The sequence below is a fragment of the Dermacentor albipictus genome, chromosome 9 (genome assembly GCF_038994185.2).
Source record: "Dermacentor albipictus isolate Rhodes 1998 colony chromosome 9, USDA_Dalb.pri_finalv2, whole genome shotgun sequence".
Lineage (NCBI taxonomy): Eukaryota > Metazoa > Arthropoda > Arachnida > Ixodida > Ixodidae > Dermacentor > Dermacentor albipictus.
The window spans coordinates 5,204,023-5,229,026 of NC_091829.1; the positions used below are offsets into that span (position 1 = coordinate 5,204,023).

Below are 25,004 nucleotides of genomic sequence, written 5' to 3' on the forward strand. Positions count from 1 at the left end.
GTACCTTTTTCTCAGTACAAGCATTCGTGAATGTTAACTTGTTATTCCAGTAGTTTAAAAATGCCTGCATAGGCCCTATATCACAATATGTCCCAAGCCTCCTATTTTTTTTTTATTTAAAAGGACTTGAAAGAATTCGAACTTCACTGTTAATGAAAAGAATGTTACAACTTTCAATAGCAAGGGATTGCTGTTATCAAGACTCCACAAAATGATGCAAAAAGAGCTGTTCTGCCATGAACAATTTTCAATATTGTAATTCTGAGAAGCGGTTATTAAGTTTTGAGGAGAAAGTTTGTTGAATGTATGTTCCAGCTTGTAAACCGCGCACAAACTATTTGAGGGCGGTAAGATTTTTTATTGTTTAATATCAAGAGTTGACGAACAGCCACAGTTCAGCAATGTCGTGTTTTCTCATTTTGAAGAGCAAAAATTATTTCAACATATCTGAGCTATCAACCCTACAATAGTCATGACATTAGCCATTAATCAAGTGGGGGACCAAGATTACAATTTTTATCCTGTGGACATTTAGTTGGTCTAATAGGGCGATGGTTCATCTCAATATCCCCGCTCACCAGAGGGCTACAGGATTGGGACACCACCTGGGCATATGTAGGAATAAAATTAAGGCACCGACTATGTGGGCAATGAAGCTATGAAGCAATGAAGGGATGGTCAGAACATATGCAGTAAGCATTATCATGGTACCACACCTATTGGTGCTGCTGCTGCCTTGCCCGCTGAAGAGGGGCAATCCAATGGTGATTTTTGAAGACAGTGCCATCGACATCATGATGATTGAAAAGTCTGAAATGGTATCATTGTGTACATTATTCACATAGCCCAGTGGGTCACTGGACAAATTATGACTGTTTCCCAAACAGAAGATAAATCAGTCCATGCTTGCATGGAGGAAAAATTGCACAAGCTTAGCAAGAGTCAATGACACGAATGCAGGAAAGTGAAACACTGTGGCAACAACAAGGCAAAGAAAAAGAACTGCACGAAGCACAGAGATCTAAGCATCGTGCCAGTGCTGCTAGAGGATTGCTCACTCAATATGAAAGTTCAGTTCCAATCATGCATACTACCTCTTGGTTTAGCTTAAGGATTGCTTACCTCAACAAAATAATGCCTCTTGTCACTCTCAGTTGTCCCCATGAGTTTAAAGCAGTCTTTCACAACCTAGGCTGAGAACACTCCCAAGAAATGTTGTATCCTGTACACAAGCCATGCAAGTTCCTGTAATATTTGAAGGATCCACATCTCACAGTATAACACAAGGTTGTGAAGAAGACAAAGGCATATTGAAATGAGCATGACAGCTCAATGCCTACTGGCAAAGGCTTTGCAAAATTTTTACAGCAATAATGCATTGTGGTGCCTCAGAACCACTGGGATTAGCAAGATTCCACTGTAACTGGAATGAGAAAATACTGCGTTCTAATTGACTTACAGTGCGGTGTTAAGCACGACAGCAGCACTGCATTAAAGCATCAATGTTCTAATCGATTTTCCTCAAACATGTTATGGTACGACTTTTAGTGACTAAGCAGCATTTGTACAAAGGCACCAAGCTGGTTTGCTTCAAGAAGTGTCTTCTGATCTATACTTTGAGCAAAAATGTTGCACTTATTGCTGGTTCTTTGGCATGCAAGTCTTAAAAAAAATGGGATTAGCATGCATCTTACTCAGTAACAGAAACTTAGCAAGTGGACCTACTTGGCTTGGACCTTCAGGGTTACAGATACATGGGCATTGACATGTACAGTCAAAGACATAAGAAAGTGCCTGGGACCTCCAAAATCGTTCGTAATACTGGTCACTTCGTTGTAAAGATTGTACACCACACCGCCGCTAACAATTGAGCAGGCTGGACATGTTAAAGAAGAGAGAACCCTTATTCTATGAATTAAGGGGCACTTAGTGAAATAGGTCACTAGTATTTTTGTTTATAGTTTGTGTGGCTGAATGTGCGACTAACATGTCACTAACCTTGCTCAAGTTTAATGTTATTGACGCATGCGCAGCAGGAGTTGAACGACAATGACTCGCCTTGCCTTTCTTCTTTTACTCTCTTTATGCCCATTGCGAATTGTATATATTTGTGCACACTTCAATAAAGGTGTTGTCGGCAGTCAGCGCTCGTTCTGTGTCCTTCCTTGTCCGTGTATTTTGGTGCTGTTTTAAATATGAAACATCTTCAGTGGCTTTCTTGATGACCGACGCCGGAGTTCTACGGCAGACATCCGTTATCCTTGCCTTGAACTAATCTGACTCTATCTCAATTACGTAAGCAAGATCATTCACATAAATAACCCCAAAGAAAGAAATCGAGTGGAGAGAGGTCACATGACCTAGCGGGCCAATTCACAGGCCTGTGCCTTCCAATCTATTGCGCATTGAAAGTCGCATCCAACCAGTTTCGTGCTTGGCTGCTGCTGTGTGCGGGTGCCCTATCTTGCTGATACCACAGAAGCGGAAGAGGTGACAGCGGGACTTCACAGAGAAACTCATCCACCACTCCTTCAAGGATTTTGTTGATGTAACACTGTCCAGTGAGTATGTGATCAAAGAAGATGGGACCGATCATAGCACCAGCATAAATTCTGAATCACAATTTGGGCAACTACTGGTACTGGTGCCTATTGCACTTCACACAGCGTGCATTGGAGTCCCTCCACTAGTGCGCATTATGCAAATGTACCTAGGCGTTTCGGCGAAAATTGGCTTCATCTGTGCACATGATGTTGCTCAAAAGGTATGATGACTCATGGGCTTTTGCGAGAAATTTAAACGATTCTACGGATCCCTATCTTCCAAGCATTGTTGCTGGTTAAGGTGGGACGGGTGAAAGGCTGTCATTTAGAATTCTCCAAACTGACTTGGAAATTGGTACCTGGGCGGCCACGTTCCGCATGCTAGCATGAGGATTTGAGGCCATAAATGCTAGAACATCCCTGCGTAGGCTAGGACTCAAACGTGGAGTCTTCAGCCGGTTTGTTGAAGCTGCCGGTTTGTCTCAGGTTTTCACAACTTCTGATGATAGTCGATGCATTTGGTTTACCGCCACACTTCCATTAGTGATATACATATTTGCAGTCTTCCTCTTGTTGCCATTTGCAGATGCCAAGGCGAGGATCATGCTTACTGGGTGCTCATTAGAGAAACACATGGCAAATGGGATGGAACAAAACGTACCTTTAAATCTTTGCACTGACGTCAATTCACTTTTGTGGTGACAGGTTCTGCAGCAAAAAAAAAAAAAAAAAAATCCGTGCACTTTATCTACGCTAAAACAACAGCTATCACAACTTTTTTCCAGGTAACACCAAACGAGACGTGTTACTTCAGCAGGGATGCGGCAGATGAGGCATTAGGTCGATCACAATATTTTTCTTTATTTCCTTTATTTCATCCTGGATTACTCAGAGGGAGCATGTTCGAGGGCGCTGCTTTATGATGCGAGTGGGAGCACAGTCATGTGGTATCCTCCATATTTCACAGGGTTTATTTATCTATCATAAAAAATTTGTACGCAATTAGTACGTCGCTGAAAATATCGCAGTTAGATGTCCCTTGGCTGTGCCTTTAGATGCCTCATTTATAATTTGATAATTAGGATAGTACATGTCGACTTAGATAATTAATTAAATGATCAAATTAAATCTGTAACGAAAAAATTACTAGCAGCTACTGCAATGTACTGTAAACAATATTCGCTAGGTTTTCTTCGAGTAAAGCATTGCTCTCTTTTTAAATCTTGGTGCATTATAATTAATTGGGACACTCTATATATTTAAGTTTGCATGTAAGTGATGATGTTACCATCCGTAATAAATGTTGTAAGTTATTAGAAATGTTCTTTTTTTCATGAGTCGTTGACATTACTTACTGTAAAAAGAAGCAACACCGAGACACACAACATTCACGTGCATTTCATACGCCGTTGATAAAAGAGTCTGCTGACGGAGTCAGTGAAGTTTATAGGTTTCATTCATGATCAAAAAAGCACGCAAAACAATTTGAAGCGTCGTGAGCATACAACATATTCATTCTCTAGACATAGGCTATCCATACCGTTATAAATAATTCTTGATTGGCTGCCTCCATCTCTTTCAAAAATATTATAAACTTTGTCCTGTGTGTATATTTAAATATATTGCATATGTGCATGGTGTTTACAGTGGAAATTTAAAATAATGTTGAAGTGAGAAAGTATGGATAAGGCAGCCACCGCGAGTGCTTCTGATGGCCGTGTCCCCCTATTGTCAGGATTTGAAGAAATAAAGTGACCCGCCGTGGTTGCTTTGTGGCTATGGTGTTAAGCTCAAGATCGCGAGATCTCAAGCTTAACAGCCATGTTATCTCATGTTAAGCTCGAGATAATATGGCTGCTAAGCTCGATATCGCCACATCTAATCCCGGCCACGACGGCCGCATTTCGATGGGGGCAAAATGTGAAAACACCAATGTACTTAGATTTATGTACATGTTAAAGAGCCCCCCGTGGTCCAAGTTTCCGGAGTCCCCCACTATGCGGTGCCTCACAATGAGATCGTGGTTTCGGCAAATAAAACCGCATAATTTAACATTCTTTTTTGCAGAAATAATCGAAAATATTAATTAAAAGCCGTTCAAGTCTGCGCCAACAAGGATGCAGTAAGCTATTAGCCTCAGTAAAATTTCAAGGGAAAAAGTCGAGGAAAGTGAAAAGAAACCTCAAATGATGTGGGTGACAAAGCACTGGTATTGGCACTTTAGGTGTGTGTGTGGGGGGGAAGGGGGAGGGAGGCTTCGGCTTCGCCTAGGGTGGGGGGCTCAGCCCCCCCCTTCCCCCGGGAAATCTCCGGAGGGGGCTCGGGCCCCAGAGCCCCCCACATAGTCTCCGCCTATGCTGCTATGTTAATATGGATGGTATTATATGTGCATTTCTCAAGTGAATAAATTAAACAAAGTACAAGTAGTTCATTTTCAGGGGAAGCAACACTGAAGCAATCAATTTTGCGTCCTTCCATTTTAAGGTGAAAGCCTTAGATGCCTATGCTTCAAGGTCTCATTGTGAGGTACAGAAAATATCATGTGACCCAAGGAAGGCCAGAAGCGAACGAAAACATGTCCAGCCATGTATAAGACATGATTAATGATTATCGAAGTTATCACTATGTGGTACCTGTTTCCAAGTTCCTGTGATGATGTCAAAGGTTATTTCAGATGCACTGCTTCATCACTATCATTATATACAGTTCTTTCATATGTGAATGCATTGCTTGTAGAAGACAGGTAGGTAGAACCATAACGCAGAATGGACCATTTGTTAAAGAATTGGTTTTCTTCAAATGACGATCCATCTAGTATAAGATTTTTATAATGAGTGGGACATTGCACCAAACTGGTAGCCCATGACGGTGAGGTGCTCATTGTTACCAACCTTCTAGTAAAAAAAATATACTTTCAAAGAACTACCAAGAAAAGAAATGTATAGATATTGTTTTATGATGGCCCTTGAGAGTGCGCTTTATGCTTGAGAGGGTGAATGTTGCAAGTTTACAGAGATGCTGAGTGCATAATTGAATCATAGCGTCCGTAATTATGTATGTTGATGCTAGTTTTTCATGACAGATATACAATGGAGCAAAAGTGCTTAATAGCTAGTGCTGTGGGTAGCTGAACAGTGAGAGAGAGAGAGAAGGGAAGACGGAAAGGCAGGGAGGTTAACCAGACTGAGTCCAGTTTGCTACCCTACATGTGGGGAGGGGAATGGGGAGTGAAAGAGAGAGAACTTAGGTGTAGGATGTCTATAGTCGGGCACTCAAGTCTGTTCAGCGCTTTTTCACTGAACAGTGAAATGCACATTATTGCAAGGACCTGAACTTTAATCAAAGTGGTGACAATAGTGGTCAAAGTTTTCTTATTATTTGCGCCAATGCAATGTGAAGTTGGGGATCACGATCCTGGCAACGAAAAATGAAAATTAATATGACAGCGGCCATTGTCAGCTTAAAGAACTGGGTGGACAGACAGACATGGGAAACCAGCACTTAAGTGGTGTCGGAGCAAAGCTGGAACTTATGGCTGAGCCAAATAACTTATAAGGGCTGTGGCGCACATGATAGCTGCGCGCGGGTATGATATACTAGAAATTATCAAGCAGTATCTGCCACATGGTGTTAGCACATGCTGCCTGCACTGATAGATCTCCCACCGAGCTCCTACATCTATACGAATACACAGCTACAAAATACATGCCGAGATGCAGGATCCGTCCAGTAAAGAGAACAAATTCACCAGTCGCTTAATATGACATTGACCGACACCTACAGAAGTCGCTTAATCATTTAAATAATTAGGTGAGAATGACTTGGTTCGACAGGCAAGGTTCTGACTGGTGTTGTATAAGTATAAGTCGCAGGTCGCTTTTTAAGTCGCGACGATAGATTGGATTTTTTACAAGCACTGCTCCAGGAGGGCACATGCAACCGGAGGCCTCAGGAGAGGACCTGAGGTTATAATAAAGCAGGCGGCGCAGGATCCCCAGGGCACCCTAGGGGTAGTGGGGAGATCAAAGCTGGAAGCAGGATAGTCCGTAGATTGGAGTGGCGGAGGCCTAAGCGTGCTGGACTTAAAATAAATATTATTACGTCCAGCCGCCAACTTGTGACGCCAAGACTTCTGCAACAGCAGTCAGAAGTTTGCCGTTTGACATACTAAGGCAGCAGCGGAAGCGGACGAAGACACAGAAACGTGAAAAAAAGGACCCCACGCTACAAGGTAGTAGTATTTTAAAGTTTAAATTATGGCAATTGAATAATGCGCAACTGAGCCCTCTCGAAGCGTTCGACGCATGGAAAAATTCGCGAGGACGGTAAGATACCAGTGTGACAGAGGCACAAGCAAGGAACGAAAACGCGCACACAGGGCAAACTGTAAAGATGCTATATATTTTGCTATATATGTAATATATGCTATATCTATCAAGTGACTAGTGCCATGCTCTAATCTTCAAAGGTCGCAATGCTTTCGCAATGAAATTGTTGACAGTGTGCGCTGTGTGTGTATCTTGTGTTCTGGCTCACCGCTGATCGCGATCACGCCCGATCCTGATCGAATTTCGCGGTCGTGATTGCCTCCTTTGGACAAAATGAGCGAGAGACCCAATCACAGTCGAGAATTTCGATCCGGATCGGTGCCGATCGCGATCAGAAGTATACGTGTGACACTGGTAGTGACAGGGCAACGCCATATCATACTCGCCTTCACGGGAGACCACTGACCAAACGACAACAATCGTTCGCGCCAGTGCACTGTGCCAGCAACACCCAAGGAGACGCACGAGGAAAACTTGTACACGACGCACGGATCGCCAGCCGACACATGGCAAAATGCCTCCACGCCAAGGCACGCCTAGGGACAGAACGAGCAAAGAAACTGCTCCGCCGTGGTACCTAGGTAAAGGGAGAAATTTAAGGCGCAAACGCCCCCAGATTTTCTCTCTCGCACCCGCTGAAACGACTGGCCAATCCCGTGAACTGGCGATTCCGCAAATGACCGCCTCGTACCGAACACCTACAGAATTTCTTTGGTTCTGTCCCTAGATGCGAAACGGAACAGTCGTGGTCGCTGCTTGAGAAAAGTTTACCGATCGCTTGGCGATTTATCGGGTGGCGCCTGCTATGGTGTCATTCCACTGCGTTGGTAGCAAGGTTAAACAAAGACATTCAAGCCGGTTGTGTCCGATAAACTGTGCTTGCCACTGTTTCTCAAGATGTCTGACGCTGTGTGTGGCTCAAGCGACCACCAAGCATCGGGTCTATGCAGCGATATTGCTGTGCGAAAACGGCGCCAGCCTCGTAAGGACTATGCCGCCCTCTCAAATCCTCAGCTCGACGGTGATACTGACGAAGCTACATCCGACGATAACAGGTTAGATGACACTGACTTTTCGGACTTGGACGAGAACTCGGACCGCAAAGGTAATTCCGCTCGGATCTGCCATCGAAGTTCCTGCATCTTCACCTGCGTCATCTGCTTCGCCGGTGCGTATGACAAGCGCTCCCACCTGGATCACCTGGCTGCGGCGCATCCGAATATGAAGACTCACTGTCTCGCGTGCGAGTCTCAATACGACAACTACCCGGACTACACGCAGCACCTCCGCGACTGCCACCCGCGGCTATTGCAGTCCATCGATAAAGCAGAAGGCGGCGGCACCAAGAGCAGTCTCTACTGCCTCGAGTGCGGCAAGGGGTTCGACAAGAGGTCTTACCTTTACCAGCACCGGGCGCAACATTTCATGCTGAATCGCATTCCTTGTGATGTGTGCGGCAAGTCGTTCCTGGAAGGAGCCATGATGGAGCGGCACTTGGAGACGCACAGAGAGGCGACACACAAATGTTCACGCTGCCTGCGCACGTTTCGGAGCGCGGTCGGCTTGGCCAGGCATGAGCGAGCGCACCAGCGCCACAAGCAGTTCTGCTCGGTTAGAGACCAATCTCCATTTAAGCTTTGTCGATTTGTGCCTTCTTGACAGCTGTGCACTGCATTGCGAACAGTGTGCCGCTTGCCGTTCTCTGTATTCTGGCGTATTTCTATCCATCTGTTTTTGGTAGTAGTGATGTGCACTTTATTAAGTCACATGCTCACATTCACATTACAGGAGCATATCGGATGTTTGAGCACATGCCTTCTTGACAGCCTCAGTGATATCTGCACTGCATTGTGAACAGCGTGCCGCTTGCGGCCGTTTTCCTATATTACATACACAGTAGGATGCTGAAGGTACATTTCTGATGCTCTTTACACTGTACGTGTGCAAACTGCCACCTGACTGTGAGTGGCTGGTTTGCACTGCTGATATACAGGGTTTGTCCAAAAAAGTAATGTCAGTGATGATATTATGAAGAAATTACGCGTCGCAACGCTCTGGGAGCTGTTGGAATTGGCTGAGGGGAAAGTTAACTTGTGCGTGCGCGGTTGCTCTGTTGTCTGCTGCCATCTGGAGAGCAAGAGCAGGCTTTCCCGTAAAACTTTTTCATCTCCCGTGCAAGCCATAATGCAGCACTTGTTGAAACAAAAGATTGCCATTAACTTTTGTGTGAAACTCGGCAAGTTCGCAGCGGAAACGTTTCCTATGATAAAGATGGCCTTTGGCAAGAATTGTATGTCAGAACGTCAAGTCTACCAGTGCCACAAGGCCTTTTTAGAAGGACATGAAGAGGCCAGCGATGAAGCTGGGTGGCCGTCAGCGACCATCACCATGAAAATGTGACGAATGTGAGGTTAGAGCTCTTTCGAACTTAGACCATCATTCGAGTGTCCGTTTAGAGGCACAGACATTATACATTCCAAAAAAGTACCATTCACGAAATCTTGACGAATAATTTGCAGATGTGAAAAGTGTGCTCCAAGATTGTGCCCAACGTATCAACAGACGACCAAAAAAACGCACTGGGTTGAAATGTGCCAAGAACTTTCGGACTTGTGTGAAAGTGACCCTCACTATTTAGACAATGTCATTACAGGCGGCGAGGCTTGGTTGTTTGGATACAACCCCGAAACAAAAAGGCAAATTGCCAAGTGACACACCTCAGCATCCCCTCGCCCCAAGAAGGCCAGAATGAGCAAATCAAAGGTCAAGACCACGCTCATTGCATTATTTGACATCAGGGGCTCGTCCAGCATGAGTTACACCACATGGTACAACCGTCAATGCCAAATTCTATGTGGAAGTGCCCAAGGGACTCAAATGAAGGTTTCATTGTGGCCGACCTGACATGGTGGGCGATTGGAAACTCCACCATGACAACATGCCAGCCCACACCGTCTTTTTTGTGAACCACTTCCTGGTCTATTCAAAGGTGGCAATGGTTCCCCAGTTGCTCTAAAGTCCTGACATGGCTCCCCCAAACTTCTTTTTTGTTTCCCCGCTTGAAAACTCCCCTGAACAGACATCACTTCGGGGCAGTTGACAAAGTCAAAGAGGCTTGCACCAAGACTCTTAAAGGACATTCTGGAGGGGTCCTACCGTGATGCCTTCAACGCCTGGAAATCTTGCTGGGAGCGATGTACCGACGCAGGAGGAGCCTATTCGGAACCTTTTAATGTGTTGTACCGATCTGATGAATAATTTCTGTTTTAATCGACTTAGTGACATTACCTTTCGGGCATACCCTGTATACTTAGCACAGCAAATAACAGTCAGTGTTTGTTCCTGCAGTCTTGTCAGCTTTGCTCTTTGTTCCTGCTGTCTAAGCACCTACAAGCATGCAGTCATAAAGTAATAAAGCACCTAAACAAATGGGCGCCCGCCGTGGTGGCTTAGCGGCTATGATGTACTGCTAAGCACAAGATAGCGGGATCAAATCTTGGCTGCCACAGCCGCATTTAGATGGGGATGAAATGTAAAAATCCCCGTGTCCCATGCATTGGGGACACGTCAAAGATGTCTAAGTGGTCAAAATTTCTGGAGTCCCCTACTAGGGCATGCCTCATAATCATATCGTGGTTTTCGCACGTGAGGCCCTAGAATTTAATTAATTTAATTCAGGAATGGGCATCAAATGACCAATGCAGGCCAAATCAAAGTACCGATTTCCACTTGGTGATGGCTGAGGCACTTTAGAGCAGGAGACAAATTCTATTATGCTTTGTCACCAGGTTGCTCTGTATATATAACAAGGTGCATTTTCCATTCCTTGGATTCCAGTCTATACCGACGTCTCAATGACTGTGCTCATTAAAACTGTCATGAACCCAATGAATATGAATGAACTAATCCTTCAGTAAGTGAAAGCAGTCATATATAGTAGTCAACTGTATTGCATTGTCAAACCGTAACATTGTACAATATTGGCCAGTTCTAAGTGCCCAAGGTAAAGCTGGGCACTGTGTAGCCAAAAGCCTGGTACGAGCACTATGCTTGGTTTAACACATGTAGTCAATGAGGAGGTTGGACAAGTTGTATGCTGTGGCCATTCATGGACCCATACAGCTGGCATATTGTAGTTATATGTGGCAAACTGGGTCAATAAGATTGAACAGAAAGCAATAGCATGTGCCACACTCTGTTGAATTTATGTGCCTTTTATGACTAGAAAAACATTAACATTGCAAACAACTGGATTCGATGAACTTGCTATGCCAAACACAAGCAGCCAGTGCTCAAGATTGTAAAATGTCTTCATGATGAGCGACAATATACCTTATTTTTACATACACAAACATCATGTGTATGTACGCACCAATAAACATTTAAATGCTAAAAAACATTGGGAAAAAAATGTCTCATTCAGATTTAAGGCTGCCTTGTTGAAGAAAGTGTTCGGAGTAACTCTTCTCATAGCAGAAGCTCCCAATAGAGCCTCAACTGGCTTACGATATTGCTTCTCTATTGTTCATGACACGTTTGTATCTTTCTATGGATCAGTTTTGCAGGAGCCCTGCAAGTGGATAAAATTGCACTTAAAGGCAAACTGACCTAATTTTTGAGACCCATGCCTCAACTGTGGCATTAGATTATTTTATCGCATGACATCAGAGATCATGTGGTCTGCTCAAGTATTTGGGTTCCTTTTAGTCAGAAATTAGAATCTTTGCAAAAAGGTTGCCAGTCTGAATTCTAATTTAATTTTGCATGCACTGCAGTTTTAAAGTATACTAAATCCACCTTGGCTAGTTGTTGCCAAAGCCTGTCGTGTAAATCGTGCTGCTTAGGTGGTTTGGTGCTAATGCCCTAGTCTATACTGTTCAACTCCAGATTAGGTGATATGAGAATGCATTATAGCAGAAACCACCAAACATGTTTCGTTACAATGTTGCAGTAGTTTTGCAGAGAAAAATATATGGCTGTAGTTAAGGGCTACTTGCACTTGGTTAAAAAATCAATTGGTCTTCCATCAAGGTCTTGCACATCTAGACTGGCTCCCACTGCATTTTTGGAAAAACTAATTGGGTTTGCAAGATATTTATTACTAATGTGGGTTTTAGGGACTGTAGGGGAAAGCAAACAAATCTCATGCAGAGACTAGTGGATGGTACAACTAATTGCGTTCAAGTGCTCGGAGGTGCTTCCAGTTGCTGTGGAAGCAGATGAATGTTTGGCTTGGGCTCTCTGGCTTTAATCTTGAGAGCATTGCTGCAAACCGAGCCAAAGCAGGGTAGTGTACCATAATAAATAGCTGGAAGGTTAGCGATATACAGAGCTAGGGAAAAAACACAGTGAAGGAAACATTGCAAGCTGTATTTAATTTAGCCTATCATATAAAAATATTTAAGAGGCTTGATGACTTGTTATACAGATCACTGATTGGAAGAACGGATGTAGTACAAAAATGAAAATAATGAGCTTGGTGGAACATGCCACTGTCCCATTTCAAAGGCAGTGCTCATAATCTCCAGCCTTTTCTATGTCACGTGCTGTCACTTGTCTGTAGAAATGACTCTTTGCTTCTGTAGTAGTTTGACAAAATATATTGTTTTAGTGCCTTTTTTTAATAAAGGGAAAATTGGACATCCACGGGTGGATGTCCGATTTTCCCTTTATTAATTACTTCTCTCCACTTTGCGGGTTTCTGCAGAACTACTATGTCAGTGTCTTTTTTTTTTTGTATGTGTGTACCACATTCTTTGACATGTGTAAAGTTGATGACACAGAACCATGTTGCTATGTCAGGTTTGTGGCACCTTCTACCAGACAGCGATTGCACTGGAGGTCCACATATGCACCTGGCACCGAGACCGGGAAGACCGGCATTGCTGCTCCCTGTGCCAGAAGGAGTACAGCAATCCAGACTGTCTGCGCCAGCACATGACGCATAAGCATGGCAGCAAGATGGGTGGCGAGCCGTCATTCTCTTGCCACATCTGTGACCGCCGCTTTAGGTAGGACTACCTGCACTTTTGAGATTAACTTTATGGTGGGAATCGAAAAGTTCTGGTTTACATTAGCGGAACCACAGGTAGGGGGCATGATGGTTAAACCAAAAATTTGCGTGTTGTGTCAACAGACAAAGCTGTAAAATCTTGGAAATCTACAGTTAGGGGCTTGTAAGCAGGGAAATTTCATACCACATTGCCACAAATTATGGCAAACATTTTACACTGAAGTGTTTCACATTTTTGTGCCTGGAATATGTGTTAATATATTTATCATTATTTGTGACATCTTTTGATATATTGCTTGCTTTTAAGAATGTGTGTTGTGTAGTGCTACAGTCCCCTGATAGTCATGTAACCTTCACGGTACATAGGCTGTGGCACACACATTGCTTGCAGTATTGCAAACCTTGCAGTCACTGCATTCGGAATGGCTGCAGCTCTCGGTGGCTTTGGTAGCGTGCATTCATAATGGCCCTCGACTTCCCCACTCTCAATCATCTAACTGTATATGGTGAAAAGACACTTGCAGGTAGAAACATGTAAAACAAACTCAGTTAAAGTGTCAATGCTTTTTTTGTTTATGTAGGCCTTTTCTTTAATTTTGTGGGACAAGGACGATTTCTCTCCTTGAAATTTTTCACAGGTTGCTCTACTGGTGCTTTGCTTTGCCTTGCAGTGTCAGTGTTTCTTTGCCTGGTGAATTAGATGGGTTTTTGTGCCACAAGGTGTTCCTGCAGTGCTGGAGGGGCAAGACAAAACAGTCAGTTGGTGCCATATAGGTTTAAGTTGTGTTTTGCACCTGTAACGAGGTTCGTTGGGCTCGTCAAGCAGCAGCCAGAAACACAGCGGCTGCAGTGATAGTTCAGCTAGATCAGCGAACTGGCTGCGCGACATGCGATGGCGACAGTGCCTTCTAGTGTGCCGATATTTTGCTGGCTCCGAGACACACGATAACGACTTTCCAGTGCCATTCTTCTTTCTTACACGCCTATTTAATAGTAATCTCAGTGGAACTCTTCCACTTTATTACCTTAATACCTCATTGCATTCTTTATTTGTGTTCTTTAATTCAACATGTTATTTAGGTTGGTAGATCAAGTTGGTCGACCACTGGGCATGGTCTTCCAGTTTGTGCTGTTCAGCCTATGCTTGAGCTCATCTGCATGTAAGAAGCAAGTGACCAAAAAGAAGTTTGCATGTGGTGAGCACTACATTGAGCGATCATGTGCTGGGCAAGCTGAAGATTGCATATTGCTGATTCTTTATCAAATTGCTCGTCGTAGTGGACTTTGCCGCTGTCCTCATTTTGGTGAGATTATTTTTGCTATCAGTGAAAAAGAAGAAGGAAAGACCTACTTATGCAACTGCGAAATGCAAATTAAAGGCATGTACTCAATGGTCTTGAAAATATTTTAAAATTCTCTTGGTACTGATTAAAAAAATATAAACTGAAGCTGTACTTTCCTGCCTCATTCTTTCTCACTTTGAAAATGTGATAACAGTTACACGATTTGCATTCTTTAGTAATAGATTTATAAACATGCGTCCTTTTTTTGTGAAACTAGCCAGAGTTGGCAGTCTTGAATTTTTGGAAATTTTTAAATGAACAATAATGATAACAACAACAACAACAACAACAACAATAATAATAATAATAATAATAATAATAATAATAATAATAATAATAATAATAATTAAACACATCCACAAGCAAAACAAGAAAACGGGCCTGTCTAAGCCCATGAAGACTTGTGTGACTAGGCCCGGCAGAGTCGGTACGGTGATGTGTTTACACATTTACATAACAGGTGAAAAGGTAGACATTTACATAACACATTTTTTGCCAACTTTCAGAAGAATAGTTGGTAGTATTACCTGTTAACAGACAATGACATAGCAAAGACAAAAGCATACATAACAAAAGTAAACAATCAGACCTAAAATTCAACATTTCATCATTAGTTTCTTCAACTGTTTTTTGGAAGTTGCCAAAAAGAATTCATCAGCCAAATCATTAAATATTTTTGGGATGTATACACTTCTTCTCGCTTCTTTATACTTAGTACAGTTAACTCTCAGTTGAACGAACGTCGGTTTAATGAATATTTCAGAATAACAAACTTCTAGAAAATCCCCGGCAGTTTTCCTATGAATTCAATGCAAAAATCTTTCAGCTAAATGAATTTCTGAAAAGCGAATATTTCCGTTGAACGACCTTGATCAGCGGATCTGGGCTCATTCTTTGAATCAGCTCAATGAAGTTTTGTGCTCCGCAGCGCTGGCGTAGCCGCCACCTCCAGATCAGCCCTCCAGCGGCGGCTAGGTATGTGCAGAGTGACAGTGAGCTGGTTACCTGTGCTGAGCTATCAGACCTGGAAATGGATCCCAGTGCTACAGTCCCGAAAAAGTAGAGTGTGACGAGGAGGATGCACTGGCAGGGGCAAATTCAAATCCTGTAATTCTAGCCGATACTTTAGGCTACCTTGGAAAGTTGCGAGACTTCGTGTCTCAGCAACAGACTGCGCCAGAGGAATACATTGACACACACATGCACAAATACATGCACAAATACATTGACTCTCCGGACAGCTTTGTTACCTCTTGCGTTTTAAGAGCACCAGTGCAAATGAAAATTAGATTTCTTTTTTCCAAATGAGATATGCAGCATCGTAACTGTTACGCACTTCGCATATATTGATGTATGTACATAACTAGATAAATTTCATTTCACACATTTGATTCGATGTCTGCTGTGACCTATGCTGTTCCATATTCTAGTGAATATTCAGTTTAGCAAACTTTCAGTTAAGTGAACTATTTTCTTGGGTCCCTTAAAGTTCACTCAAGTGAGAATTCACTGTAGCAGAATAGGGTACTTTAAATTGTTTTTTGTTTCTTAACAATCGAGGTGCAACGATGCCTCTTTGAATTCATTGCTCCAATTATGCTGCATAATAACCATTCGGGTAAATAAATAATCGAATGTGCGAAATCCTAATTCATGAAAAATATTATTGTAATGTAGTGTAGTACCATAATCAGCATTTTTTAATGTTTTTTAGTAATCTATCAATCAGATTTTTCCAGCGCTCTGCACAAAAGGCGAAGATCGTTATGCTGTACCTCAGCACACTGTACGCTAGTGCATGAACTATAATTTTCTTGACTGGTAGAGGTAGTAAACCCGTTATGTTGAAAAGTGTTGAAAAATATTAATAATAATAATGCTAATCACAATGACAACAAAGTTGGTGTCAGTGCCTATGATTCACTTGGTCATTTTGACGGCATACTAGGGAAGCGCAGTGAAGGACGGCAGAAAACTGGGTGGGCCAATGAAATTAGGAAATTCGCAGGCACAAGCTGGAATCAGTTGGCACAGGATAGGGGTAATTGGAGATCGCAGGAAGAGGCCTTCGTCCTGCAGTGGACATAAAATAGGCTGACGATGATGATGATACCACACCATTGGCAGCAGTATTTGCTAGTTTAGAGTTGTAAACGATCAATCTAGGTTGGCCTGATATTTTTTCTTAATGTACGTCTGAGTTTAATAATATGTTTAATTTTAGCTGTTCATTATTCCAAGTGTCTAGTCCCTGGGCAGTACTATACCTGACCGCATTGTGCCTTTGCTTGCATATGTTCTGCGCAGGTGGAAGTCAAGCCTGAAGATGCATGCTAAGCTTCACGAAGCAATGGACAGCAATGCCAATGTCAAGGTGTTCAAGTGCAGAATGTGCGGACAGATATGTCCCAGCCAGTGCTCTCTCAAGGCTCACATGATCAAACACAGTGATCGTAGGCAGTTCCCCTGTGAGATTTGCGGTACGTGCACCTTTGCTGATCAAAACAAGAACCACACGTATACAATGAGTTGGGAACTGCCATTAAAGGCCAACTGTAATAAAATTTCACTTTGGCTAAATTGGCTGTAAATGGGTAGTGTATATTATTGAAGCACTCTTGATGTGGCTTCATGGCTGGCAATTGTATCATTTTTTTTCATTAGCAGCCTTTAAAAAATAACATCTAAGGAAATGACAATTGTACCTGGTCGTGAGTGGATATGGCTTGAATTGCAGACCTCTGAGATTTCCAGCATGCCATGGCTATTGAGTATCTAATCTTGGAGGGCATGCCGAAGAGGTGAGCTGGTTCTCAACGTTCCAGGTTTTGCATCATTTGTGGCAAGCGGTAATGGCAGCATTTTTTCTAATTTTATAGTCAAACAATTTATATTTGTGATATTTTTGTTGCACATCCACACATATTCCTAAGTGTGAAATATCGCACGGAGGCTGCTCTATATATATAAGCCATCTGAACCTGAACCTATAGACGTTTTACGTGACCTAGTTGACCTATAAACTGCAAGCAGCTAGTGCACCTGACTGAGCAGGCTCACAGAGTGTCATATGCTGCTTATTCCATTAACCCTTTCAACCGCCAATGAATTATGTTGATTGATTGCGTTTCACCGCATATTCAAAATCATAGATTAAGAATTCTTGATTGTTTAGTCAGTTTTGTCAAGTTTACAGAACATGGTGTCCATGTAAAAACTCCCTACAAAACATTACATATGAGAACATCAACTATTTCTTGTCTAGCAGGCTTTAAAAGCACCTATCCGGGCACTTGAAAAGTATACCTGGTGCAGCACACTGAAAAACCATGAAAGGAGTGAACCCACTAAACACCACGACATGCTCGCACCGAGCAAGTACACACAACCGTCTACCTTCCAACTCGTTTTACTAAAACATTTCGAGCCTGTTATTCAAACTTGCAAGACGATTACAATCAGAATATTTTAAAGATGCAGGTGACACATTTTAAATACTGTTACATTCATCAATGTTTTCGCTGTTGACGCACTTTCTTGGCTTACACAGATGCGTACACAGCATCTCAAAGGGTTAAATATAGCATATCTGGTGCATTCAGATTTCTTTCAGGCTTGTTGATTTTATTCTCGGAAGGAAAAGTTACTACAGAAAAGCTCAGATGAAGAAAAAAGCACATGGAATGACAAGGCAGAGACTTCTGTAGTTGTTAAATCATCATTCATGTCCCAGAGCAGCACTGGCTACAAGAGATGCTGTAGTAGAGGGTGCCAATACAACTTTGACAACCTGGGGTTCGTTTAAGGAGTACCAATATGAATATTTTGTTTCTGACTTTTTTTTCTTATGCTTCTTCAGGTAGCTGTCAACTCCATAATTATGGTACAAAGCCTCACTTCCTCAAGAGTGCCATGAGTCATTTTTAAACAGCACCTTTTATACAATCTGTTCAAAGCATGTGTCAAGTGCAGTGTGGCTTTAGACATGAAAAAGGAGACGCATCACATTACTGAAAGCGGAGGTGGTGGTCATATGGTATCACAAACAACTTAAGAGCTCACCAGTCAGCCTGGTGCAGTGGTTGGAGGACATAGAATGACCATGTTGCTGAGAGCTGCCAGGCTGGCCCTTGCACTTGTGTGCAACTTTTGGAAATGCAGAGGGACACACTTTCCCTTCTTGTCTCATCGAAGGCTGAATGGACACAGCCTTTGGCAGCATGGCCATCAGTAATGCCTGGTACCACGAGGTCGCTTCCACAGGTTTTGATGATGTGATGAGTCTCCTTTTTCTTGCCAGGCACCGGGCTGCTCCTGGCATGCAATTCTAACTGGTGGCATTAAAAGGCAACATTATTATTTGTTACGATCTCAGGGAATCGAGGCTGTACAATGCAATTACTGGATCAATGGCTATCCAAGAAAGCAATAAAAAATGAAACACATTTTCTGTCAGTACTCTTCTAATGTGGACCCAAAGCTTGGTACAGGGGTGTTTTTGTATTCTGTGCCCATTCAAGTCAGCCAGCTGTCGAAACTGTGACCTTATACTATGTAGCAAAACACCATCAATATTATTAATGAAAATACCAACAAATGCACAGGTAAGCAACCATATTGCAGGTGCCATTTATCACATACAAGGCACGCCTAGAGAATGCAGGATACATTAAAACTTCTTTCTGGGCGAGTTGGTGCATACTTGATTTGAAAATTATAACAGCGCTAACACATGCATTCACAAAGAAACAAGCACGAGACACAAGCGCTGTACTGTCGACTAAATTTTATTGACGGAAGACGGATACCTTGTACAAGGCGAAAGGCAGATGTGAAGTGGAAGGGAGCAATACAATCGGGAAAAAATGAAATTGCTCATTGATGAACGTACGTGCCGGCAATCAACGGAAACGGACACAGAAAATAAAAAAAAATTGAAGGCTTATCAAGGTTAAGCCCAGTGGATGCTTCGCATCCACTGGGCTTAACCTTAGCGTATCCTTAGCGTTTGGAGGCATCTTGACCGCATACACGCCCGGCGCAAAGACGCTGGCGCGGTTGCGGGCACAGATCACATGATGTGATGTCACGTGATGACGTCATACCGGCTGCAGATGGGGCCTCATATCGCGCCGTCGGACGTCGCCCGGCGGAGGCCTCCACGCTTCGGTTCGCGCCGTCGCGCACGACGCGGCGGCGGCGCCACCATCGCTGCATCACGTGATATGTGACGTCACGCCAGGGTCAATGGTGGCCACCGCCGGGAGGCGACCGACGGCGCGATATGAGGCCCCATCTGCAGCCGGTGTGACGTCATCACGTGACGTCATGTCACGTGACCTACTTGAAGGTCACTTGAAGGTCAATGGTGGCCACCGCCGGGAGGCGACCGACGACGCGATATGAGGCCCCATCTGCAGCCTGTGTGACGTCATCACGTGACGTCATGTCACGTGACCCCACTTCAGGGTCAATGGTGGCCACCGCCGGGCGTCGCGCGAAGGCCCGAAACCTACGTTGATATGCTTCGCATAAAACTAGAAAAAGGCAAGGGATACTAACAGTCAATCAAATCAGTAAGCGGTCACTTCTAAACATTGAAGCTCTGCAGCAAATAGTGATACAGAGGGGGTGCTTACACGCTTGTGTCTCGTCCTTGTTCCTTTGTGGATGCATGTGTTAGTGCTGTTATAATTTTCAAATCAAGAGTGCAGGACATGCAGCAAAATCAGCAAAACCACACGATTGCAGCTGAAAGCATGCCATAATTCCACAAGGTATTCTTGCAGGGCAATGATCTTTGAAGGATGATCTCATGTTTGGCCAAAGTGCCAATATATCTTGCTGGTTCTGCTACATGTTCTGCATTTTCTATGCTTATTTTGTGTGTAATAAGTACTGCAGGTGATATGTTTGCTTATAGTACTGCGTTTGCTGATATTTTCCTTAATAAAGCTGAAAGTCTGGCACTTTGTCCTGTCATTTACTGTGCAATTTGCTAGTAATATGACTTTTGATAATTTTCTGTTTATGTACTTAACTCTTTCCCTACCATGGGGAAAATAGGTGTTCTTGTAGGTTATGCCACATTGTTTTTTGTGAAGAAAATACTGCACTCAGTATTTTATGTAATACATAAACAAAACGCAGAATGAATGCACTTTTCAGGCTGCTCCTGGAGGCGGCCGTTTTTGCTTTCCAGTTTGATGATCGCGACACTACGGAGTGCATTCGGAAATCACCGTGTGGGGGGAAAAAGCGGACTGCTTAGAAAACAATAATATAGTGCTCCTCCTTCAGGTCCGATAGAGCAGTGTGTCCATGAGCAGCGTGCGAGGTCTTGAAGGTGCCATTTCAAATCATTGTTAGCAGGCTAATGATGTCCAATGGGCACGGTACAGAAAGAGTTACGGTATTCCTATAGCAGAAAACTGGTTTTGCCCTTCTTACAGTGATTTATTTTGAACACAGTTCCTTATGCCTTAAACAGACATTAAGTATGGTGCTCCCTAAGCACACTAATATTTTACATTATTCACAGATACAGAACTTGTTAATTTACTACTGATGAGTATAAGGAAGCTGGCCACAATGTCTTACTGTAAATTGAGCGGTCACATATATCTTCCTAAAAATTTATTATTCTCACAAACAACCACAGACATAAAAAAAAAAAAAATTCTTCGAAGAAAAGTTAGTGTACACTTAATTTTTAAAAAGAGCTACCAAGCATGCGGATTCGTAATTTAAACTAACTAAGGCTGTGCTTCAGTGTGATATGTATGGATACATTTTTTTATTATATGCAGGTATAGCGTTCAAACGCAAATATGCCCTTAAGGAGCACTGTCAAGCAGTGCACTGTAGTGAGAAGAACTTTCAGTGCAGCACCTGTGGTCAGACCTTTGTTGTGAAGCGCTACCTGGACGCACACTTCAAGCAGGCACACATACCTGGCCCGCAGTCATTTACATGCAGGTATGTTAACAGCAGACGTCTGCTCAATTTGTTCATGTGACAAAATGTGCAGTTCCAGAACAAGTCCTATGACGCACACTGCATTGATAAAATTTTTTGGAACATTCTCATCATTTGAGAGTTAAGATATTTGAACTGTTTTTGACTTATGAACTGGCTGTTTGGTACATTTCTATACCTTATACAGTAAACTCTCAGTTGTATGAAAGTCAGTTTAATGAATATTTCAGAATAACGAACTTTTAGAAAACCCTGGCAGTTTTTCTATGCATTCAATGCAAAAATCTTTCAGTTAAACAAATTTCTGAATAGCGAATACAGTGGAAGTTGAGCAAACTTGATCAGTGGGCCCGGGCTTATTTTTTAAATCAGGTCAACGACGGTTTGCACTCTGCAGCGCTGGCTGGCGCATACCCGATGCCCGCCGCCCCAAATCGCCGCTGCAGCGGTGACTATGTGCAGTGCGACAGTGAGCTGGTTATCCGTGCTGAATTATCGTATCTGGAAATTGTTTCCAGTGTTAGTCTCAAAGTAGAAGGGTGCAACGAGGAAGACGCAATGGCAAAGGCAGATTCAAATCCTGCAATTCTAGCCGAGGCTGTAGGATGCCTTGGCAAGTTGGGAAACTTCGTGTGTCAGCAACAAGCTGTGCCAGAGTAAGTGCACAAGAACATAGGCTCTCTGGACAGCTTTGTTACTTGTTGCGCTTTAAGAGCACCAGTGCAAATGAAAATTACAGATTATTTTTTTTTTATGAGATAGGCAGCAAATTAACTGTTACGCACTTCGTATATATTGATGTACAGTCGGCCAAAAAAGTTTACGGACCATGACATCTGACAAAAAGCTGAATATCTCCTCAGCCTCAAAACGCAGCCTGGTGTTCCCATTTCCTGCCTTTAGCGGTACGTGCGAACAACATTCGGATGCCCAGTTTTACTGGCTGCTTTTAAAGGCTCCTCGTATATTTAGAATTTTCTGAGATCTCGTGGTCCGTAAACTTTTTTGGTCGACTGTACATAACTCTGTAAATTTCATTTCACACTTTTGACTCGATGTCTGCTGTGCCCTATGCTGTTCCCTATTCTGGTTAATATTCAGCTTAGTGAACTATTTCTTTGGGTCCCTTCAAGTTCACTCGAGTGAGTGTTCGCTGTACATTCATTCTTTAATTCAGTCTGATGACTGTTGCACGTTTGGGTTCCTTGCGATAGTTTGCTTTTGCTTATGTCAAGTGTTTGTCCAACACTTTTAATGAAGTTGCTGGTGTCCTCATCCATTTTCGTTACCTATTATTTTGTTCTGTGTTACCTTTCTTTGTCCTTCTTATTCCTCTTCTTTGACACAGGTGGACATTGTGTTTCTCCCTGAAGTAGTTGCCAATCTGTCCCACACCTTTAATTAAGCTTTTAATTTTGAATAAATATGAGTATAAAGTAACATTAAACATAAGTAATAAAAACATTTGCTACAAATATTTTTTTTTTTTTTAAGGAAACAGGCAGTAGAGATTTTCCCATAAAACACTTGGTTTCACAGTGTTATGCATTTACCATATTAGGCAGCTTTTGTAATGCTTTTTTTTCAGATGGGCATGTTTTCCAGGAGTGCGGATTTTTGGGCTAGTTGGTTTGTTTAGATATGTGGACGACTACCTCATGTATGATTTCAATTCAAATAACAATGGAACAGTCAATGGCGTGGTTGCTGTGTTCAATGAATGTCTTGACAATCTGGTTATTATACATGAGCTACCCAACAATAATGCTATCCAGTTTTTAGATATCAAACTAAATCTGACCGCCAGTTATTGCCGTTGGGAATATCACCCTAGGGAAACAAAGATGCTGCTTCCGCGTGCCTCGTCACATTTGAAGCTGGTGAAGCAAGCAACCGCAAACATGTTTTGTCAATGCGCTTCGCAAATCATGCTGGGAGTTTTTTAGACAGAAAAAGTGGCTACTGGAAGCAGGCTGGCCCTATCCACATACTTTTATCAGTAACGGAAAATGCACTGAAAAAATTAAGGGAACTGGGTGGTAAGTGCAAGCGCAACCAGGAAAGGAGAAAGAAGGTGGTTGTACTGTACATGCATACAATGGTTTAAAGAAAGTGTCCCGAAAAGTGGAAGTGGACATCATATTTTCAGCTCCACAAAGGCTATCAAGCATATGTAAGAAAGATGCGCCGAGGATGTGCGAAGAACCATCGGCCGCTGTTTGTGCACTACGCACAAGGTGTTGTATATTGCTTCCCTTTCTTGTGCGACAAAGTGTACATAGGGCAGACAGGCAGATGGTTCAATGGCAGATTAAGGGAACACAAGCAAAAATTCTACTGTTATCGAGATTGACATGTTTCCGTGTATTGTGATTATTGCAGTTGTAAACCACTCTTTAAGGATTGTTTAGTCGCATTTAGTAATACAGATAAATATATGCAGGAAATTGTAGAAGCAAGCTTGATTGCAAAAGAAGGTGCTAACTGCCTCAGCGCTTCATCGATTACTCTAAGCAGAAAGGAAACTGCCTATCTGGAAAATGTTGGGTTACGCATGCGATGATTTCCACTCGTTTGGCCGGTATAAGTACCACGCTTTTCTGAAATAAAATTCGGTTGATAGTGCACATCCTGTCGTCTTTCTTGTCTGTGTCAATCCAGCGCTACGACTTCAATTGAGGGACATGTTTTGTTTCACTTGAAGTGTGTCACTCGCTGTTAGTGTCAATAATGAGAAGTAGGATAGGAATTCTTAATGTTACAAAAATATCTTTGTGAATAAGTGCTCCTGCTGAAATGGCTTTACTCATAAGTATAGCATCGTGCAGCACCATTGGTTCAGAAGTAATACCAGACATAGTTGAAAATGACAGCTTTTCTGTCTCATATAGCTATCCTTGGATTTGTGTTCTAAGCCAGGAAGAACAGCATGTAATCCACTTCAAGTCTACAATCCTGTTCACCAAATTGCCTTTCCGAATTCTGCATGCATTTCTCGCTATCCTCTACTTGTAGTGGCTGAACAAACCTGCAATTCCTTGATAGCCAAGATCAAGCATGCAAGTAGTGAAAGGTCAGTCTATGTGCTAATGCATGGTGCATCATGTTGCCCTCTTTGCTTACTGAACATGTGTGCTACTCTAGCATCATGTTGGCCTCTTTGCTTATTGAACATGTGTGCTAATCTAGCGCCAGAACATGCATTGAAATTTCCCAATGTATCTAACTGACGTGCCAGTGAAACCTTCAGCACAAACATTGTGGGGTGTTATAGTCTTGATAGTACCTGAACCAAGAAACCTTAATTTACATCACAAATCACCTGAACATCCCCTCTCCCCCCATTGTTTTTTTCCAGCAGTTGTCCAAAGGTCTTTAAGACAGAAAAAAGCCTAAAGTCCCACTGGCGCTTGTGCCATGGTGACATCCCAAAGGACCACATCTGTGATATCTGCACCAAGGCGTTTGTGTCATTCAAAGACCTCAAGCGACATGCCCTCATTCATGGTGGCGACCGACAGTATGAGTGCAAGGACTGTGGCTCTGCCTTCTACAGGGTGGATAACCTGAGACGTCACCAGAAACAGGCCTGCAAGTACAGGGACCTTTGAGTGTAGTTCCACTGAACTGGAGTGCTGTTATGTTTACGTTGTTTAACTTTGATTCAAGAACACATGAGTTGAGTGCCATTTAACCTTACTTTGAACATAAACTCTTTTCCGTATGGAAGTGTGGCCCGATGATGAGGTGACATAGGTTGGATCTTAGAACAGCCTCTTTCATTGAATGTGGGAGCATT

The 25,004-nt window shown here is 42.8% G+C and overlaps 3 protein-coding genes across 35 annotated transcripts in view; 1 reads left to right on the forward strand and 2 right to left on the reverse strand.

The window, feature by feature from the left end:
- LOC139049453 (uncharacterized) overlaps positions 1–7,534 on the reverse strand; it is a 49,928-nt gene extending 42,394 nt beyond the window's left edge. For 2 of the 16 annotated variants that reach the window (XR_011508301.1, XM_070524887.1), the window contains exons 1-3: positions 7,258–7,514; positions 3,205–3,251; positions 1,123–1,245 (exon numbers count right to left, since the gene is read on the reverse strand). Coding sequence is in view for 7 of the 16 variants with exons in the window: in XM_070524887.1 (XP_070380988.1) it covers positions 1,123–1,164 (42 nt within the window). In the remaining 9 variants the exon portion in view is untranslated. Of the gene's footprint in view, positions 1–716; positions 811–1,122; positions 3,159–3,204; positions 3,252–7,257 lie in introns of those variants that run through there. The other 14 variants (XR_011508309.1, XR_011508310.1, XR_011508304.1 and 11 more) reach the window with 14 other exon arrangements.
- A 27-nt stretch (positions 7,535–7,561) lies between these two features.
- On the forward strand, positions 7,562–24,934 carry LOC135906096 (gastrula zinc finger protein XlCGF46.1-like). Of its 3 annotated transcripts, none has more exons than XM_065437278.2 (5): positions 7,562–8,482; positions 12,674–12,882; positions 16,535–16,707; positions 21,037–21,205; positions 24,564–24,934. In XM_065437278.2, exons 1-5 carry the CDS (start codon positions 7,769–7,771, stop codon positions 24,814–24,816), a joined length of 1,518 nt encoding a protein of 505 aa, XP_065293350.1. In that variant the 5' UTR covers positions 7,562–7,768; the 3' UTR covers positions 24,817–24,934. The 3 variants fall into 3 exon arrangements, with proteins under 3 accessions (XP_065293350.1, XP_065293351.1, XP_070381001.1); XM_065437279.2 differs by having other exon boundaries at positions 24,567–24,934; XM_070524900.1 differs by lacking the exon at positions 24,564–24,934 and adding an exon at positions 24,221–24,251.
- The window catches only part of LOC135906099 (NADH-cytochrome b5 reductase-like), an 80,317-nt gene continuing 68,202 nt past the window's right edge, over positions 12,890–25,004 (reverse strand). For 3 of the 16 annotated variants that reach the window (XM_065437297.2, XM_065437294.2, XM_070524910.1), the window contains one exon: positions 12,890–13,618. In XM_065437297.2, the coding sequence (XP_065293369.2) occupies positions 13,558–13,618 (61 nt within the window). In that variant the 3' untranslated portion in view covers positions 12,890–13,557. The other 13 variants (XM_065437293.2, XM_070524908.1, XM_065437291.2 and 10 more) reach the window with 12 other exon arrangements.

Coding starts and splice junctions, on each gene's coding strand:
- LOC135906096 (XM_065437278.2), top strand. CDS start 7,769: ATGTCTGACGCTGTGTGTGGCTCAAGCGACCACCAAGCATCGGGTCTA. Junction 8,483..12,673: donor GCCACAAGCAGTTCTGCTCG/GTTAGAGACCAA, acceptor TTGCTATGTCAG/GTTTGTGGCACCTTCTACCA. Junction 21,206..24,563: donor CCGCAGTCATTTACATGCAG/GTATGTTAACAG, acceptor GTTTTTTTCCAG/CAGTTGTCCAAAGGTCTTTA.